The sequence below is a fragment of the Athene noctua genome, chromosome 1, assembly GCF_965140245.1.
Source record: "Athene noctua chromosome 1, bAthNoc1.hap1.1, whole genome shotgun sequence".
Taxonomy (NCBI): domain Eukaryota; kingdom Metazoa; phylum Chordata; class Aves; order Strigiformes; family Strigidae; genus Athene; species Athene noctua.
The window spans coordinates 42,364,236-42,383,107 of NC_134037.1; the positions used below are offsets into that span (position 1 = coordinate 42,364,236).

At 43.0% G+C, this 18,872-nt stretch overlaps 1 protein-coding gene across 1 annotated transcript in view; it reads right to left on the reverse strand.

Moving 5' to 3' along the window:
• Positions 1 to 1,220: 1,220 nt before the first annotated feature.
• The window catches only part of GABRR1 (gamma-aminobutyric acid type A receptor subunit rho1), a 32,169-nt gene continuing 14,517 nt past the window's right edge, over positions 1,221 to 18,872 (reverse strand). The window contains exons 2-9 of the mRNA XM_074896024.1: positions 16,943 to 17,049; positions 15,519 to 15,586; positions 11,890 to 12,113; positions 8,957 to 9,039; positions 7,647 to 7,787; positions 7,043 to 7,195; positions 5,152 to 5,348; positions 1,221 to 4,352 (exon numbers count right to left, since the gene is read on the reverse strand). Coding sequence (XP_074752125.1) covers positions 4,065 to 4,352; positions 5,152 to 5,348; positions 7,043 to 7,195; positions 7,647 to 7,787; positions 8,957 to 9,039; positions 11,890 to 12,113; positions 15,519 to 15,586; positions 16,943 to 17,049 — 1,261 coding nt within the window. The 3' untranslated portion in view covers positions 1,221 to 4,064. The remainder of the gene's footprint in view (positions 4,353 to 5,151; positions 5,349 to 7,042; positions 7,196 to 7,646; positions 7,788 to 8,956; positions 9,040 to 11,889; positions 12,114 to 15,518; positions 15,587 to 16,942; positions 17,050 to 18,872) is intronic.

An 18,872-nucleotide genomic window follows, 5' to 3' on the forward strand; every position in this document is an offset into this window, starting at 1 on the left:
TAGTGAGAAATGCCTCAATCATAGGAAAGAATGAAGTCCATGTGTTTATGGATAGTCTTAACAGCCATTTATGCCATGCTATCACCTATGATTGCTCAAATACATATACAAAGTTGTATTTTCAGCTGCTCAGTCTCAAAGCAAACTGGCAAATGTAATCATGGCCCATCTCTTCTTAGTTTCTTAAGACCCTATTGAAGGATAAAAGTGCACAAATTAAGTACATATTCACCAGTTGCAGTGCTGGAGTCTTGTTTCATAACAACTGTTTGATAAGTACTTAAAATTCATCAGGAGTTCCAATTTTTGTTAGTTTTCCTGTTTATATATACTTTTGGTTCTTGAATATTGGAACATGCCTCACACCCTATGCTTTGGTTTTCACAGATCTGTTGCAGTAGTCCTTGTGTGTTGTACAGCCACTGGGCTACTTGTGTGTCCCTGTGTTGTGGAACATGTAGTACATGTGGTCTCAGTGGCTTTTCATTTCTCTGCTGCTTCAGTGCTCCATCATGTAGCCTCTTGTCATATGAGCAAGTGCAGGAGTCTGGGGAAGGGGGGGGCATAGGGGGATATTTCTACATGCTCATCAGGGCTTGCAGGGAATTTGGATCTGTTTTGTACTGAGGGAATTGCTTGGGCATGCAGCATATAGAGAGAGGGTCATCTAATAATTTGATTATTATGAGAATATCCTCGTGGGGAGGAAAAGAGATTGTCTTTCTTCCTTCATGCCTTCTTGCTATCTCTCTCTTGCTGACTGAAGTTTGCCTCCTTGCTGCTTCACCCTGCCAGTAATTATCAGCCTCCTTAAAGACTTCAGTCTCCAAAGCTCAGAATTCTGTACATGCTCACAGGCAGAACTTGTGTCTATCCTTAATCCACACAGACCTGCTAATGCAGTTCAACTTTTAAAACCAGCATCATCCCAGGCTGGGCTTTGGCTTAACCTCCAAGAAGTTGGTCTGAATTATATTGCAAAGTATCACCCTAGGCCAGAAGAATGAGGACTGTAATGTACACAGCCTGGGGTAGAAAGCTTAATGTTGCCCTGCCTGTGAAATAGCAGCACTCTCCAGCCTTATCAGCATCACAGAATTTAAGGGTAGTTGGGTGTTTGGCTGGATCAGGTCCTTTGCAAAAAGATCTTACATACACATATAAATTCATGGAGATCATTCTTTTGAAGGCAGAGAACACACAGTGCTGTATGAATGTGAAGTTTTATTGTGATGCTGAGTGTTTCTAGAAATAAACAAATGACTTCAATTTATTGTGGAAATGGAAAGAAGCAGTGTGTTAATGATTGCATGCAAAAACCACACTGAAAGGTTAAAAGCCAAAAAGCTGTGTATGTAAATGTGTTTAATGAGTACAGTTGTTGATAGCAAACACTGGCTGTATATGACATATCCTGTATTTATAGAATACATCTATATACACATTTATATAAGACTGCAAAGGCACTAGAATTTCCCAAATAAAACACAAGTAAATTAACAATGTAAATCCAAACATGGAGGTTGGGGAATCTGTTTAGGGAGATGTGCTGGAAGGGGAACTTTGAAAATCACATGGGAAATTAGAAACCAGTCTCCCACTGAAAGCCATGGAATTTGAAAGTCCAGGTCCCATTTGTATTTTCAAAATCTCCCTTAATATACTGTTCAGATGCTGAATACTGTAAGTAGTATGAGATTAATGAGTCTACAAAGGAATGTACAGTACTGCAGCAAACTACATAGCATTAAGCTTCTTATGAAGCTGGAAAGCTTACTATAAAATCTCACACTTCTGTTTGTGCTGTTTTTAAATTGCGGAAATAAATGGGTTCTAACAATAATAAGAATCTAAATACATTCCTGTGCAAGTAGTGCCCAAGAAATCTTGGAGCTATTTGTGGGAGAAGGTGCCATCGGGAATAAAGAATATGGTAGGGTGGCCAAATCTGGTGGCCATCCTTTCGTCTGCTTTGCCAGCATGACCTTTCTACCTTTGTTTCATTGAAATGTTTATGGTTTAAGAAAATGGCTACCTTTTTTTAATCTCTTGAATAAAAACTCACTGGAGAATAATATGATATGAAGGAAACTAGATAAAATGAAGCTAAGATAGTATGTGTATATGAAAAAACCCTATGTAGAAATGAGTAGTAAAACCATCTTATAGGTGTGTGTGTCTTTTAATGATTTTAGCTTTCGTGATTTCATTGCCTTATCTGTGGAGTGTAGGCTGTAAGTGCAAGGTGGGCATAGGTGGTTTTCAAGGTCATGATTTTAGCAGTTGTAGGAAATGCTGAGTATGTTTACGTGACATTTATTTACATAGGAAATTAAAGCAAAAACCAGCAGCATTCAAACAACTGCGATGTCTGTGTCATGAGCCTAATGCATAGAACAGCAGATCAGTCAGTCCAGGGCAGATTACATGTAAGAAGATTCACTTTCTTTTTGGAGACACAACTGCTTTGATCTGATTCTCAGAGCAGCTGCACCTGTAAAAGACAACAACATCTGCTGTGCAGGAAATAATGCATTTTGTAATTGTGTGCAAAAGCATGCATTGTGTTTAAAGTCCTGTTAACACAAACCCTTAGTTAGTTTTGTGGATGTAGGTGTGTAACACACTTCTGAGACACCTTTGGTGCTACTGTTCCTGTACAGGTCCCTGAAGCCATTCAATCAATTCTTGTTTTCCTGAAATACTTTACTACTTCTGCATTATAGATTTTGCCTTTTCCATTTACGCTGACTGGCTGCTCTGCAGAAACTCTGATGGCGGGTTGGGACTTAAGTCACTGCCGAGTGCCCCCAGCTCCAGCTGTGTCTCCTTGCTCCTGCCCTGGAGGGTGCTGAGCCTCCTCCAAGGGCACAGTGGGCTGCAGGATGCTGGGAGGATGGATGCAGCATGAGAGCAGAGTCTGTTAGTTGTACCTGGGTCTGCAGTGGAGCTGCTGTCTCATGGTAGAAGCTCCTTTCTACTTCATTCCAAAGTTTTTGGCATGGTATCTTTAATAACCCAGATAAAAAGTCCATACTACTGCTCTGTCAACTGTTGAGCACCTTTCTGTTACGCTTTTACTAAAACCAGATGAACTAGGCTTTTACTGAAAGCGAGTACGATTACTGGTGGCTTTACAGACTGCAACAGGTTCTCAGGCTGTACAGACCAGGAATATCCAGGCTATCTCAGAGAAAAGGAGCAGTCTTGTTCTTTTTGTAGAAACCCAGATGTCTTCACTGGTTCATTTTATAGAGAAACCTGTTTCCTTTCCCAGGAAACTCAAGAGCAAAACTGCTGCTGACCCAAATAAGGAGGTCCAAGGAGAGCTCCCTTTTTTCCCAGAGGATTTAGTTTAGAATTGCAGGAAGCCAGGCTTTTGTTCATTCCTTGGTAAATGTGCATTGCAAGTCGTATTTTAAAAGATAGCCAGATCTGTTTGGAAAGATTTCTTTGTTTTAAATATGACAAAGCACAAGTCTGAAAGTGTGGACCTGTAACTGCAGTACTGCTGGGGCAGCATGTGCTCAGCAGTGAAAGCAAGCTGTAGCCATCAATAACCTTGCCAAAGTGTTTCCTGGTACTGAATATTTTGTGTTTGTACTGACCGTTTCTGACCTCATCCTGCAAATGTGCAAGTATCTGCATATTCTTGTATTTATTGGTATTGAATGTGATTAAGTCTGGTGAGTTGAGAGACATATGCGTGCACTCAGGTACTTGGAGAATTGGTATTTCAGGGGGACAAAATGGAGGATGCACCATATATAAGCAACTGGCAGTTAGAGTAATTTGTTAAAATAGTTTACAGTGGCCTGTGAGGCACAAGAAGGAACATAGCACAGCTTTAAATAAGTATAAAATTTTAGATTGTTTATCCTATATTTTGCTGAAATGTGAAACTTGCACAATTATTTATGCCACAAATGAGTTGCATCTAATTAAAAAATTCTGGAAAAAAAAAATCAATCTTCCTTCCAAATAAAACAATTCTCCATTTTCTTTCTGTTAGCCTATGAGACCCTACTTTCACTTTCATAATGCTCTGTGGAAGTTACGTATATTTATGAAAAAATGGACCAGTATATCAAATTAAACAGAATGTATGCACCAGGGAATATTATCCTGGAATACTTGTCGATGGCATGAGTGTCAATCCTCATGCTGACATATCTCTGGTTTTTCCTTCTGCCCGAGCCCCTGTCAGACCCCAGCGCCAGCTGCACCATCATTCGGTCTTGTTTATCTCCATTCTCAGACACGTAGTGCCCCAGTTCGTTCACATCCCCGTCGTTGTAGCTGCCATCCATCATCATGGGCCGAGGCTGAGGTAGGCTGCATGCACAGGGAAGCTGTGAACACAAGTGCAGGATGGTTTTGAGCTGTGTCCAGATATACAAAGACATCCCTTTTCTCCTTACAAAAGCAGAGGAGGGGACAAGCCTGGGGAATTCAGTCTGCTGGAACATGAAAGGGAGAACAAGGGGATGGAGCTGGGCAGCAGCTTTTTCCTTCTCCTTTTTCATGTCTGCAGTCAGGGAGAGAGGGGGGCTGTCTGTAGAAAAGCTCATTTGGCTTAAGCACAGTTATCAGGGTGTAAATAAAGGTTGGACCTGTACCTTGAAGTTGAGAAAATCAAAAAGAGCAGAGGAAAACCACAATGAGGAATGTGTGAGTCTTGCCCCATTTGAAGAGAAGAGTTTAGGCTGAAATTTTGGGTGGTTCTAATTTAATGTAATGAAGGCAGGAGGGGGAAATTTGGACTGTTGTATAAGTTTAGACTGTGCCTGGAGAAAGGTGGAGGCTATCTGCCATGTTATCTGAAACCCAGAATGCAGTATTCATCTGGTGCTGTTCACAGGTTTGGACCTTCAGTATAAAAGAATATTTAAAGGTAAAATCCTAAAACATCCCATTTATACAGGCAGTGGAGGACTATATGTAGAGGGGGTTAGCATCTTGTGTGTGGGATGTTCATAGCAAATCTTTATAACACAAAATGCTTCACTGCTGGTGTCTTTTTACACGCTCTGCATTCTCCCCAGGCAGCTGAGAGCAGCACACTGTAGTTGCAAACTTTTGAACATTTTCAGACATTTGCCATACCTTTTCCCAGGGGCATAAAGCTGCACTGGAGATAGAAAACCTCACCTTGTCTCGCAATTTCCTCTCTTTCCTCTCTTGCACCGTAGTCAGGTAATTCACTGCTGCGTATTCCAGCACTGAGAGGAAGACAAACACAAAACTGACCCACAGGTAAATGTCCACTGCTTTGATGTAGGAAACACGAGGCATGGAGGCGTTCACCCCAGTGATGATTGTGGACATGGTCAGCACGGTGGTTATCCCTGGGAATACACCAGCAGAGAAACCATAAGACATTTTCAAACCAGAGTCTTCATCACAAATACAGCTGTCGTCACCATTTCCTGACATCTAAATTTACCTTGCAGTATTATTTTTCACATTTGGGCAATGGCTTTCACTGCCTGAGGCGTGTCCAGGCAGCCCTAATTTCTAACTGGGGTTATCTTGTCTTTTTTTGGAAAACAGCTCTAGTTCTAGTCTCAGGGTGTTGCTAGCCTCCTTGCCACACCACACCACCAGCCTCCCACCCCATCGCCAGGCAGTAGCACTTTGACCCTGTGCTGGCTGCACCTCATCTCCAGGCTCAAGACAGTCCCTGGAGGGGTACAAGGACATTGAGTTGGACTCAGTGATCGTTTCGGGTTCCTTCCAACTCAAGATATTTTATGACTCTATGATTCTGAGTATTTCAGCTTCTAGTTCAACCCCTCTGCAGCATGGGCACCAGCTAAGTCTCTGTTGCTGTTGGTGCTTACACCAGTTTACCCAGGCCTGTGTTTTCCATCTGCTCCTGAGAAGTCCTGCTTCATGGGAAGTTACAGAAGTCACCAGCTGGCTCTCAAGCCTGGTCTGTGCCTTCCCCAGAGCAAGAGCAGAGACTAATGGAGCGCCACAGGGCAATGCTGCCCCACATTACACCATGGGCGAGCACAATGAGCACATCAGCAGGAGCCCCTGCGGTTCAGTGTTATCCTGGCTCTAAGGGATGCTCTCTGTGGCCGTCTCATTTCAGGGGCTAACTATGTCACCTTTATGATCCCTTTGAAAGTTGAAATTATGTATATAAGCACAAAGGATTGAATTCACAGGAGTATCTAGGTGCTAAAAAGTGCTGCTAAAGGCAGTGTCTACATCTTCCAAAAAGCCATGGCCCAAATCCTTATGCTCCTTTTACTGATGTCTCAAGGCAGTGGAAGCTGTTTCTAAACAGAGACATGGATAACTGCCCCATTGCCATCTCTGTTAAGCCTCTATATATCCTCTCCACTGAGGAATATGATTTTAATAATAAATAAAATCCTGAGTTTCGTTGCCTGGAAGCAAGCTTGGGCTCAAAATCTGCAGAAGCACAAACAACACTTTGCTAAGGGCAAAACATCCGCTTTAGAAGAAGATTTATGGCCATATCATTGTTCTGCTCCCGTGGTGACTCCTCTGATATATGGCTTCATCTGTCTGAAAGATGCTGCAAAAGGGGAAGCTGAATCCCTCACATTGCACTGTAAGTTTTTAACAAGTTGAACAGCTGCCTGTTACCTCCACCCTCCCTCCTCTAGCAAAACTCAATAAACTGAAATTTTGTCAGGGCTGCTAATTCTGATTTTCACCTTCTTGTTCACTGAAGTGTCTGAAGGATACTGACACTTTGGCTCTACATGTGCCCTGTCTCTGTTAACAGCAATAAAAGCAGAGGGGGATGTTTGCTCTCTGGTTTGCACTACATGCAGCTAGTGCTTGTGCAAGCAGGGAAGGCATTTGCTTGGCACCGCAGGGCAGATGGAGAGCTTGTACCATCGCCAGTCCCCTGCATGGGGACACGCATGTGGCATAGCTGATTTCTGTGCCACAGGGCAATGCAGGGGCAGTGCATAGCACAGGGGATTTCATCCTGATGGTCAAGGCTGCAGTTGCAGCAATTGTCTCTCAGGTCTGCTGACTACAAGATTGTTTTTACCTAATGGGACTCTAGCGGGAACTGCTCGGCGATCGATCCAGAAGGACACCCAGGACAACATGACCATGAGGGTGGCAGGGAAGTAGGTTTGAAGCAAGAAGAAGAAGATGTGTCGCCGTAAAGTGAAGTTTATATAGAGGCGATTGTACCACCCTGTGTAACAGAGAGAAGGGAAAAGAGAAGTCACACCAACATCAAACTACTTTCAGATAAGGTAGTTGCATCAGGGGAATACCTCCTTTGCTTTCAGAAAAACACAGCTAAGGAGCACAGATTATTGCAATTTACAGAAAAGACTCCTTACTGAACCAACTATCAAAGTTAAGGTGTCTCTCAGTATCATATCTTCCAGAGCAGATAATATAACCTGTGCACTCAGAGAGTTTAATTCATGTTAAGCCTTGGTGTGATCTGGAAGAGGAATTTTCTTTCCAGACTACATAACCATCAGGATGGAAGTCTGTGGTGGGGACATCAGTCTTGGCATAGAAGAGAGCCATAGGGAGCCCGGTCGGTGGACAATTCTCCATGGCCAAGGTCAAGAGGGATGGTTTGCACTCCTTCTTCCCCCAGCCCACTCTCTGGCTGGCATGTTGGTACCCACCTGTACTGCTGTAAAAGGCGAGCTTTGTGGTGGTGTGAAATTCCTGGATCAGGAACTGGGACAGGGATATCCTCTCATCTGTTTTTAGGGAATCGTTCCCATTCTTCCAGTACAGCATGAGGTCATCTTCAGTGTAGGCATCTAGAGGAGCAGAGCAACTCTCAGTGCAGTGCACTAAGCCAGCTATCACACCCACAGCCCAGGGTGTGCCCACACACCTTCCAGGCTACCTGTGAGGTACCAGCTGAAAAAGCCAAATGCCATCACCTGGCTGAGAGTTGCCTTGATGATGGGTATGCTTGTGGCAAGGAGTGGACTAGCTCATTATCATAGCTCTCAGGCCTGATGCCTGGTGCATTTTGTAAGCCCTTCTGTTTTTCTAATCATAATTTTGTACACACATATGTGTGTCAGGTAACCCACTGCATTAGAACTTGAAAAACTGTCCCTTAAAAATGTTCTAAAACCAGAAGCAAAGGAAAGGAGACTTAGACGAAAGAGCCTACATGGAGTAATGGGAGGAACAATCTATTGCTGGTCTGAGGCATGCAGAAGGAGAAACTCTTGGGTAAAATTTCTGCCTGTGATGCACACATGAACATTACAGGTCTTGGTTTTTTAATACATGTGGAAACATAGAAATGTCCGTCCTTTCAGATGGGTTTAGTAGCATCTCTTCCCATACAGGGACAAAAAAATCACACATAAATGTATTTAAACAGAATTGAAGCTTAAGAAAAAGAAAAAAAAACTCCTAAAAAGCTAAAAGTATGTCGTTGTATGTGCGTCATACTTGGGACAAAGGAGCTACACATGGGTATAAGCTGGGTTTATCTCAAATAGGCATAAGAAACGTAAGAAAAAGGTGATTAAGGTCACTGCCCCATCATGGTTTGTACACCATGGATGGGCAGATGATGCACGTGAAGGGCAGACGGCCATTTATGTATGTGTTTGAGGGCACCTGGGCAAGCGGGTGCTGCTGGAGACTACTGACCTGCAGGCAAGTGGCCCAGGGCCTCTGGGGATGGGGTGGCCACAGGGCAGCCTGGCTGGCTTTCAGGGACACTGGCAAGGCAGCGCTCACAGCTGGTTTTTAAAAACACTACATTGTTGCAAACATCATCTAATTCTAGTGAAAAATATTAGGCAGGGAGTTTTTCTTGGTGTTGAAGTCTGCTGACTTTGGTCAGAGCTCCCATCAATGTAGCAGCAGTTTAATTATCGGTATAATAATTGATGTAATTAAATACAGTTTGGGTGCCCACGGGATGCAGCCCTTGGTTCCCCTACATCTCTGCTTTACTTACAGCTTTCAATCTCCAGGGAACACGTCTGTGTGTCCAGGGGAAAGCGACTAAAATCCATGTTGCACATTGCTGTTACTGTAACTCTAGGAATAATAAAAAACACTCAATTAAAACTTTGTCTTCTTATGAGACTGAAAAATAGTAAAGCTGTGAGTTTGGCTCTTTATGAAGTAACTATCTGGCCAGAAACAGTCCACTGAAAATAAATACCTTCCATTCAGCTAACCCCATTCCAATTTAGTTAAAGCCATTTCTTCTTCTCAGTAAACTACTGTTAGAAAAGATAACTAGAAAGTTAGGCCATTACCAATTGTTACTAGATGACAAAAATATTGGAGAAGAAAATGGGAAAGGGCAGAGAGGCACTTCTTTCTCTTTGACTATCAGCAAACATCTCTCGTAGAGATCTGTGCTTTCAACGGATGCTTTGTACAATAAAATAATTTACATTTGTGAAAGCCATCCTGGTGCCATGGGGGATGCAGGTTGGTTTTTTTTCTGCAAACTGTGAATTTGCAGCTGTTCAATAAGAACCCGGTGATCACACATGGGTATCAGCCACCAGAGGGCACAGGCAGTGCCTCGAGTTAGGGCTGGAGCTGCTGTGCAAGAGACCACTGACATTCTCTGCCCCATCACTCAAAAGCTCTAGTCTTGCTCTAGTCTGATTATCTCATTTTTAATAGCATAATTTTGTGTTGGCTCTGGAAATATCCGTAAATCTTGACTCAACTGTCTTGAACTCAAGGGAAGTAAATGAAGATAGGAGTATAAATCATAACGGAGAAAGAATTAATCACATAATGATAAAACCACAGTGCAGTTTATGTTAGTAGTCCTGCATATGTGGGTTCCTACTGATGTTGCTTTCCTCTCTGGATTTTGAGTCTTTGAGTGAAAGTTCTTGGCTCAGATTTTTTGTTTATATGCCAGTGAGGTCTACAGTGGAAGTCAAGGTCTGGCAAAAAACCTTAAAAAGACAGACACCAATAAAAAAAATATAATCTACAGGCAAAGGCATTCAGCAAAGGCAGGCAGGCAGTAATGACCTGTTTGCTTTTAAGGGGAGACCAGCATTCATACTTTCCCTGTGTTCATAAAACACTCTAACCTGTAGTTGCCACTGAATAAAATAATGAAACTCTGCCAATTTGCTATTCAAGACATTCAGCACCATTTTGTACAGGACAATTGTTTAAGCACGAGGCTGTGTGGTAGTATCTGAGTAGTTTGATATTCTTCTGTTCCCATCTGCTTGAGATAACCATAAATGCTTGCAATACAGATGATTGGGACTATGCAACTAAATGAAAGAGTATATAGGCATGCATGCTATAGCTGACTATTATGTCATTCTATTGTCCTTTTTTTATTGTACTAAGGACTTGTGCAAATTTTGCAAAGGTCCAAGGAACACCTGAACCTTGTCTAATATGCTGAGTGAAGAAAAAGTTCTAATAATGGGAAGGTAGATACTGTTCAGGCTGTGAATTCCAATGAACAATAAGACAAAAATAACCGAGAACAAGAAAATCCTTGTCAAACTGATATCCCATAGGCAATCAAGAATTTCTTTGCTTGCCTTCCTTTCATAAAATCATAAAACACCTCAGCAGGCTAAGAAGTTGATCTCCACATCTCATGTCAGGCTCAGCAACACCTCTGCCACTCCTAAGGTCTCTGTCTAACATGTCCTTAAAGACCTCCACAGAATTCCCAAGAAATGTGTTCTGCAACCTTATCATTAGTTATCTATGCATCTTGCTGATACTGACTTCCTATCAGTCAGATTTTTCCTTCTTTTATGTCCTTCAGAATACATTACATCACGTGACGCTTTTTTAATTTATCACGTATTTTGTTATTTCAGTTCTCTGGAGGTGATGTTGACATTCTTGCATTAGAATATTGTACAAAAATGTCCTCTCTCATAGGTTTTTATGGATCGTTTGGCAATACTTCTTTTCTAATTGGATGGAAATGAAGACAAGAAAAACAGAAGCACCAAATTTAGTTTCTTCTGGAGATTGACAGATGCTCCTCATTGAGCATCTCCAATGATGAAAGTGTTACTTATTAGAAAGAAAAAAATCCTTGTTTAATGATGTTCAGACTTAGGTCAGCAATGTTCCTCTCAAAGCTGATTGACCAGTTGGAAAATAAGGGCGAAAGCCAAGGTTGGGATCACCCCTCAAACCAGAGGACAAAACAAAGTTTACCCAAAATGTCCTCTTCGAGGAGCTTTCATGCATTTCACATGAAATGTGAGCAAAAAGCAGGAAGAGCCGACATCAAGTGTTTGGGTTGCTCTAGCCATACATGTGAGTCACCAGGATCTATATACCCTTGCTCTGAAGCTTTTCACTTCACGTGCTGACGGATGTTCCATCTGTTTTGTTACTTATAAAGCTAAAGTTGTGTGCAGTATAATTTATACTGCTTCAAAATTACCTATAAGAATAGAAATTGCACATTTTGCTAGGCCCAGAGACTTTGTTGTGTAGTGAAGTGGGTAACTAGAGCTGTTCAGGACTTCTGTTTATTACCAGGCATTGCTCTCTTCCTCACATTGTGCCCTGGCTCTTCGGCAGTGCCCCATGGGGACTGCAGCCCACTGGTTCCCTGTGAGCTGCCCGAGCGACGGCTGCGTCTGGCCACAGCTTCCCGACAGCAGGAGCAGGGGCTCACCACACACACAAGGCGAAAGGACACTGGTGGAACCAGCAACATTGGCATAGAAATTAGCTTCCTGCAGCAGGCACTGCACTCACACAGGGACTCAGACGTTGGTGGATAGTTAGCACATTCATTCTTTTTTGGGTTTGGTTTTTTTTTTTTAGTATGAAGTCATGTGAAAACACAGTACAGGAATCAATTAAACCACTTTCTCTCTCACTCCCCTAATAGCTCACATTGACCGAATGCAGCTTTACCTGAGGCTATAAAGTACCTTCCCATCTGGCTGGACCCGCAGCATGACATTGTCTGTGGTGGTGTCATGGATGAAGGAACGCTTGGAGTGGACAAAGAACATGTCAGGGACCCAGATCTTCTTCACCAGCCTGCCATCAAAGGTCATGCTTTGGTTGTTGGTGCTGGGGAAGGACAGCCTCTCATCTTTCCAGTAGTGCCTCAGGTAAAGCGTCATGGTGAAGTCCTGCAACAAACAGGTTTGTGTCACAATTTACACCTTACTGGAATAGCAGTGATTTCTCCTCTCTGGGACAAACCACAATCTGTAAAGCACCATCCTTGAAGGTACATCCACTCCCTGAACTGCAGGGGACATGGCTAACTGCAGCTTTTTTATTCCATAGGTCAAGACAGACTTACTGGGTTCAGAAATTGGAGTCCATCCAGGTAGCAAATCCACCTCTGAAATGCAAATGTTGCATTTTGGTGTCTTCGAACCACTCCAGGGACCAAAAGACAGACATGTTGAGGCAGCAGTAGGCAGAGAGTGCTGCCAACCATTTAATCCCCCAACCAGATGATGCAGCCTATCTGGAGCCAACACTGAAGAAGCATTTGCTGCCTGTGCTGCCCTTCACACTGCTCTTGGCAACTGCCTTCCCCAGGTGGCTGGAAGAGCCTGCTGCAAGTGGGAGCTCTTCTTCCAGCACAGCCACTGAAATCTTCTTCACTTGGTATTTGACCAAAATGGCTTTCTTTTGCTCTTTCTCCCCACATATCGTACTCTTAGATCTGAGGCATGCTCTTTCTCTTTGAGCTCTGTTATATTTGGAGTCAGGCCCCAGAGGCACATAAACTTGGGTTTGCCTTTTTCTATATTTCAAAGGAAGCCTTCACATATCTGAAGACAGCTCACACACATGTTTATAAGCATTTATAAGTATCTTTGAGTGTAGCATAATATATTGCCCATAAACTGAGGGAAGTGTCTAAGGCTGGCCAGTCTGCCCTGGTGTCTGGGGTAGAAGAAGCCAGATGAGCTTTGGGTGGGGACTTTTGAAATTATTTGACATTTGAATCTTTTTCCACAATATTTTCCAACATTTTGTAATATGGGGGTTTCTGCGGTCTTTTTTCAGTTAGAAGTGGTTTGTCAGTTGCAGCCTGTGCTATTATTACACTAGAGGCTAATATAATTTTTGGAAATGCTTTATATCGCATCTAACTGAAGCTCCCAAAGCCACTGGCCATGGAATTTCTTCTTTTTTAGTTGATCCATTCTATAGCATTCTTTAAAATCTTTTCCCTATATTCAACTTTAAAGATAGCTCTGGGAAACCTTTTACATTGACTCCTGTGGTTAATGTGTCCTTTAAACAGTAATACATAGACAGACTTGTTCTTCAGTGAGAAGTCAATGCCTCACTTTTTCCCATAAAGTTACATTTACGGTTGCTGCCAAAAAATCAAGTATTGTCAGCTTTCATTAGGAAAGATTCATTAATACTAGTTTTAGGCTGTTAAACTGGGAACGACAATATTTTACAATGCATCATCTGAAAATCCCCCAAGCAACAACTATATAACATTTCCCTCTTCTTTTGGTCCATTTTTCAGAAACACTATTAGCTCTCCCATTATGTTTGCAAATTAATTTCCAATCCTGGGTAACAATCTCAATCTGTTTTTTTCCTTCTTCCCATCTTTCCTCCAGATAAAACAGCTGCCCCACACATTTTGCAAAAGCTCTGTTAGTTTCAGAGTCTCTGGCCCATGATAGATATTTATAAATTTTTAAATTAATTGGACAAAAATAATCTGATTTGTGACATCCTAATGAAGTTTTATAATGTCCTCTATTATTTTACCATTTTCTTGCAAATAGACAGAAAGTAGGAGAAAAAAAAAGGAAAGAATGACATATCTAACTCCTCAAGCTTAAATTTAGTACAGGGTGAATATCTCTGTCACTGATGTCTCTTCATTTAAAAATCAAGCAATGATCCTGAAAAGCACCAGGGCCTTTTTCTATAAAGCTGCACGAGTTAAAAAGAATCTATTCTGACAATATAAAGTCTTCTCCATCATTATTCTGCAAACAGCCAAAACTGACCCTGAACGTGGTTTTTTTTTTAATCCAAGGCTCTACAGTGCTTTTCCCATGTTGCTGGGTGTTGCAGCATGATGTGACATGAGGAGCAGGGGCAGTATTTAAAAACCAGGGGAAGTTGTCCAAAATCATAACGCTTGGTTAAAAACTGAGTGGATTTGTTGCTTTGTTTTGTTTTGTTTTACTTTAAAATCCTCTATGTTAAGTTCCTTCCCTTTGCTTTCAAGCCCCAAGGCTTTTCAGGGTCTCTCTGGCTGCTGAACACCAGCTGTGCTGCCACACTGCCATGTCCCTGGCTTTGTCATGGGACGAGGTCAGGTGCAGGCTCTTTAACCCAGTGGCTGTTAATTAGGAGCAGAGAAAAGGTGGAGCTTTTGTGAAAGCTTCAGAGCTGTTCCATACATTTTTTGACAGAGCAAAATGTTTTGAAAAGTATTCTGTACTGGGGCATGATTTTTCCTTTCAAAGCAAAATCTGAGCTGCTGAGAGACTCTGGGGATCGTCTAACAAGGTAGGTCTGACAAGCTCTGGGTTTTGAAAGGGTGGATAAAATTGGTGTAGATCTTGCAATGTACATGCCATCTCCTATTCCCTTGCTGTCCTGCTCTCCTGCACAGGCTGGTGTTTACATGCCACGTATGAACGTAAAATCTTCCCATGGAAAATCTCCTGCAGAAACAACATCTTACTTTGAGCAGTTTTTTATGATGAAAAAAACCCCTCCAGAAAAAAAAATCATCAAGACCAAAATCTGCAACTCTTCAAGAGCATTTGAAAACTGTTTTACTGTAATTGTATGGTAGGAAATGAAGGGCAGAGAGTCAGTAAGGAATTTAGCCTGTGCAGAGCACCAGCATTAATCCTGTGTGCCCCTGAATTCCTACTTCAGCATCAGTGTGAAGATACAGGAAGAACCAACAAAGCCTTATGCTGGTCCCCAGCACACAGGAGGCATGATGATACCACTGCTAATGCACCGAAGGCAAGTTCTGGAGAAACATCTCCCCTCTGAACTGGCTGCCCTGTCGAGAGCAGGTCTTACCAGTCTGAACCAGTGTTGTTCCCAGGATGGCTACATTCTGGTTGGGAGCTAGCTGGCTCTCGACGGCCTCAGAACATGGCCAAAGTGAGACTGTGTCTGCAGTACATCAAAGTGTCTTAAAACTAAAACATGAATTGGTCTTCCTCAGAGCTTTTAAACATGTTATCACTTCTTCAGAAAACGTAAAAACCCAAATCCTTTGGGACAATCTTGACAGTGTTGTATCATTTTGTCCTAGAGAAAAGTAAATGTCGGATTTCTTCCTTCTGCTTCAAAGGAGAGGAAATGGTAGCATGAGGTCAATAGGAGTAATTGTCAGCAGATTCAGATCAAACCTGAATCTGCCTCCTGGAGGCTGTGGAGTGTCCATCCTTGGAGATATTCAAACCCCACAGACACAAACCCAAGCGGCCTGTTCCAGCTGGCCCTGCTCTTAGCAGGGTTTAGGCTAGATGGTGTCCTGAGGTCCCATCTGACCTTAGTCCTCCAACTCTTACCATGTCCACCTCAGAAATGCTGTCCAGACTTTCAACTTGGACATCCACCCCAACAGGAATTGCAGGGCCTGGGGGAAAAGAATAAAAGTATGAAGTACTCATCTGGCTTTTGTATCTTAGAGATAAAAATAGATGCTCAGTCTGAAATAGAAAGAACAGTAAACCAGTTTAAAGAAGAAGCGACTGGAATTCATAACAAAAACCTCCCAACAACAATCAAAATCAGCAATAATATTGACCTATTACTGACTTTCTCTTTTTATTGTGTCATCCTACACAAGTACCTTCAAAATCAAAAGCAATTTTAATTGTTATATCTCTAGTGCTTGGATCCAGGGCTTGCAAAACGGATGCCGGGCAGAGCATCCATTCACGTGGAGAGCAGTGGAGGCACAGCTAGGGCAATGTGAGAGAATTACTCTAAATTTTTCCCTCACTTCTGCTCCACTCACAGGCTAATGACATCCCTGAGAACTACTCTGTGTATTTGGCTTTCACATCACTCAATGCACAGCTGTGGAGAAGACAGGGTGACGGGAGGGGATGTGTTGCAGGACACAGGCATGTGCCACTCAGCCTGGTGCTCCCAAGTGGAAGGTTCCAACTGTGACCCCACATAATAGGGGGTTTGATCTTCTTTCTCTCCCCCAGGCTTTGACTAGCCCCTCATATACCTCTGGCAATTACAGTACAGGAGATCTGACAAGACAAATAATGCTCACATTAGCGGACTGATATGAAAGTGAAACCTTTTTAAATTAATTGAACATGCTGGTATTTGGTATATTGAGCACTTAGCAATAAAATCTTCTTCCATCAGAGTACATAATGGTATCCTGGATTTGAATGACCATCTGTCAGCCAGAAAGGGTAGATAAATTACAACATTCTCTAATCCAGTGGGCTGAAAGAAAACGTGTTCCCCTTCATCTATTTCCCTGAAAGCTTAGGTTGCTTTAGCACACAGCCACAAAACTGTGAGCAAGCATTAACACATGGCAGTCAAAATATTTTCCTTTGGGTTACAAATGAAATGGCTAGGTCAGTAAGCATGGTACAAGATCTGATTATGTACACACACCACCATGGTAAGATGAAGTCTTAGAATTTCCCCATCATCCGGGAATAAACAGAAGGTGTATTTGCAGATTTTTATCAGAAGAAAGTGTCACTGAATGCCAGGAATGTTTTACTGCTGGTAATCACATTTCCACGCCTTTGACTACCCTATTTGTTCACACAAGGAAGAAGGTTATTTCAGTGCACACCTATCCCCCTCACTTATGAATTCAGAACATAAATAACAAAAATTAGAGACAGAAAAGGCTCTGCTTGTCAATCTACTTGTTCGCCTGAGTATGTGTTGCAGTATAAAGAACTGACAGTGTAAAACAGGAACAGTGACAAATGTGAATGTTTCATACCTCCAAAACCTGGTCTCATGCTGAAGTCATGGTCGTCTATTCGCAGCAGCTGCTCCGACTTCATCAGGGGAGCTTTGGTGATGTCAGGGCTTCGTTTTAGGATAGGGCTACAAGGAAGAGAGAAGCACAGCTATGAGCCCCAAGCAGTGCCTGTGAGAAGTATGCGCCCATTTCGCTCTGTTACCCTTTAGGCCATTTACCCCGTAGACCATAACCATGAGATTTCTTGCAGTGGTTGGCAGCGTGTCATTAAAAAATGATTCCTGCACTAAGCATACAGCTTAGGCACCTAGCTTTCTAGCACTAAGGAAACATTTGTTTGGTGACTTTTTGTCTCTGTAAAATTATTTCTGCTTATAGCACAGCTTGGAGACAATAATTCAAAAGTGTGGTCTGGAGGAATAGTGTGTGTGGATAAGTGGGGCGTGAGGCCAGGAATTAGGGAAACAATATATGAAATAAGCTACTGGCTGTTGCCCAGGAACAAAATGGAGACAGGCTGGGAACCAGGCCAGGAGTCAGGCCATCCCCTAACTTGGGATAAAATGATTAGGTCCTGCCCTAGTTTTCTAACAAAGATAAAAAGGAGTATTAAAGACCTGGGAGCTCTCTGAGCATTAAGGAGCCTGGGAGGGTCATTCCAGAAGCTGTTGGAGTTGCACCAAATGCTGAGCAAAGGATGCTCTGCTCCTGCTCCACATCCAAGGTGCAAAATGCTCTTCAGCGCCCCAGTGCTTTGGCTGGGATGGTGGTGGCAGCAGCTCCTCAGTTGCTTCATGTGGGTGAAGCCTTGCTTCCCTCAGAGCCAGCTGCTTGCCAGCTGCTCAGGTGGCAGGAGGGCTCAAAAACAGGAGAAAAGATTTTCCTGGTTCTCCATTTGAGAAAAGATGGCATGCTCAGAGAGGCACTTGTCTGAATACACACAAGACAAGTCAAAAATAGATTAAAGGAGTACAGGACAACAAAGAAACTGGATGGGGTATATGTTCCTGAGATAAAGCTCCTTCTAAACTGCTTAGCCATGCTCTACTTCTCACAGACTAATGGGCAATTGTACCACAAGAAGCCAATACAACAATCTCCTAAAAGAGACCAGTGATGTTTTCAGCAACTCTTCTCTCAAACCCAGAGCTTTATCTGGACTACAGAGTATCTTAGGAAGATGCCCAGTCTCCATTTAATAATTTCTAGGAGTGGCAAGTTGTCTACCTCCATCAGTGAATTCTTCCCTCTAGAATTATCTCTCAGACATTTTAAAAGGTGGCTCCTGCATCTGCTTTAGATTTAATTCAGTTTCTGAAAGACCTGTTGTATTGTGAGTGTGCATTGGGGAAGGTTTCTACCCATCTGAGACAGGTCACTGGCAAAACATTCAACATTTATGAGCAGGCTTGACTGTGCTCGGAAAGATGCTTTCTCCCTGGCAGTGGCAGAGGAAAGGACGAGGGGTGTGATGGAGAGCTCATGGAGGGCAGCTCAGCTCTGCAGAAGGGATGCTCAGAGGGAAGGTGTCTACTCACATAGCAAGGACAACACAAACTCTGCAGCAGCACAATGCGAAACCCAAGGGACTGTGACAAATGGCCATGGCATCACACCTCACCTCTAGGAGGGTGCCAGGTAATGTGGGATCCTGCTAATGGCATGACTCCTACCTAAATATGACTGGCATGCTCGAATGGTGTCCCCTTTCCCTGCCACAGCCGCATCCCGGCCACAGGGATTGGGCCAGCAGCAGCCGCCGGAGGGTTTTGCCTACTTGCCTTGCTTGTGCACCTCGCCATGGGCCTCCCGACGCTGCCGCTGCGGCTGGCTTCACGGAAACGATAGGAAAAGGGAGAGCTGAGGCAGGCGGTCACGGGCGGGAGGGAAGCGTGGTAGGAAGCACCAGATCCCTGCACCGTTACCTTCTGTCACACGTGTGAAATGG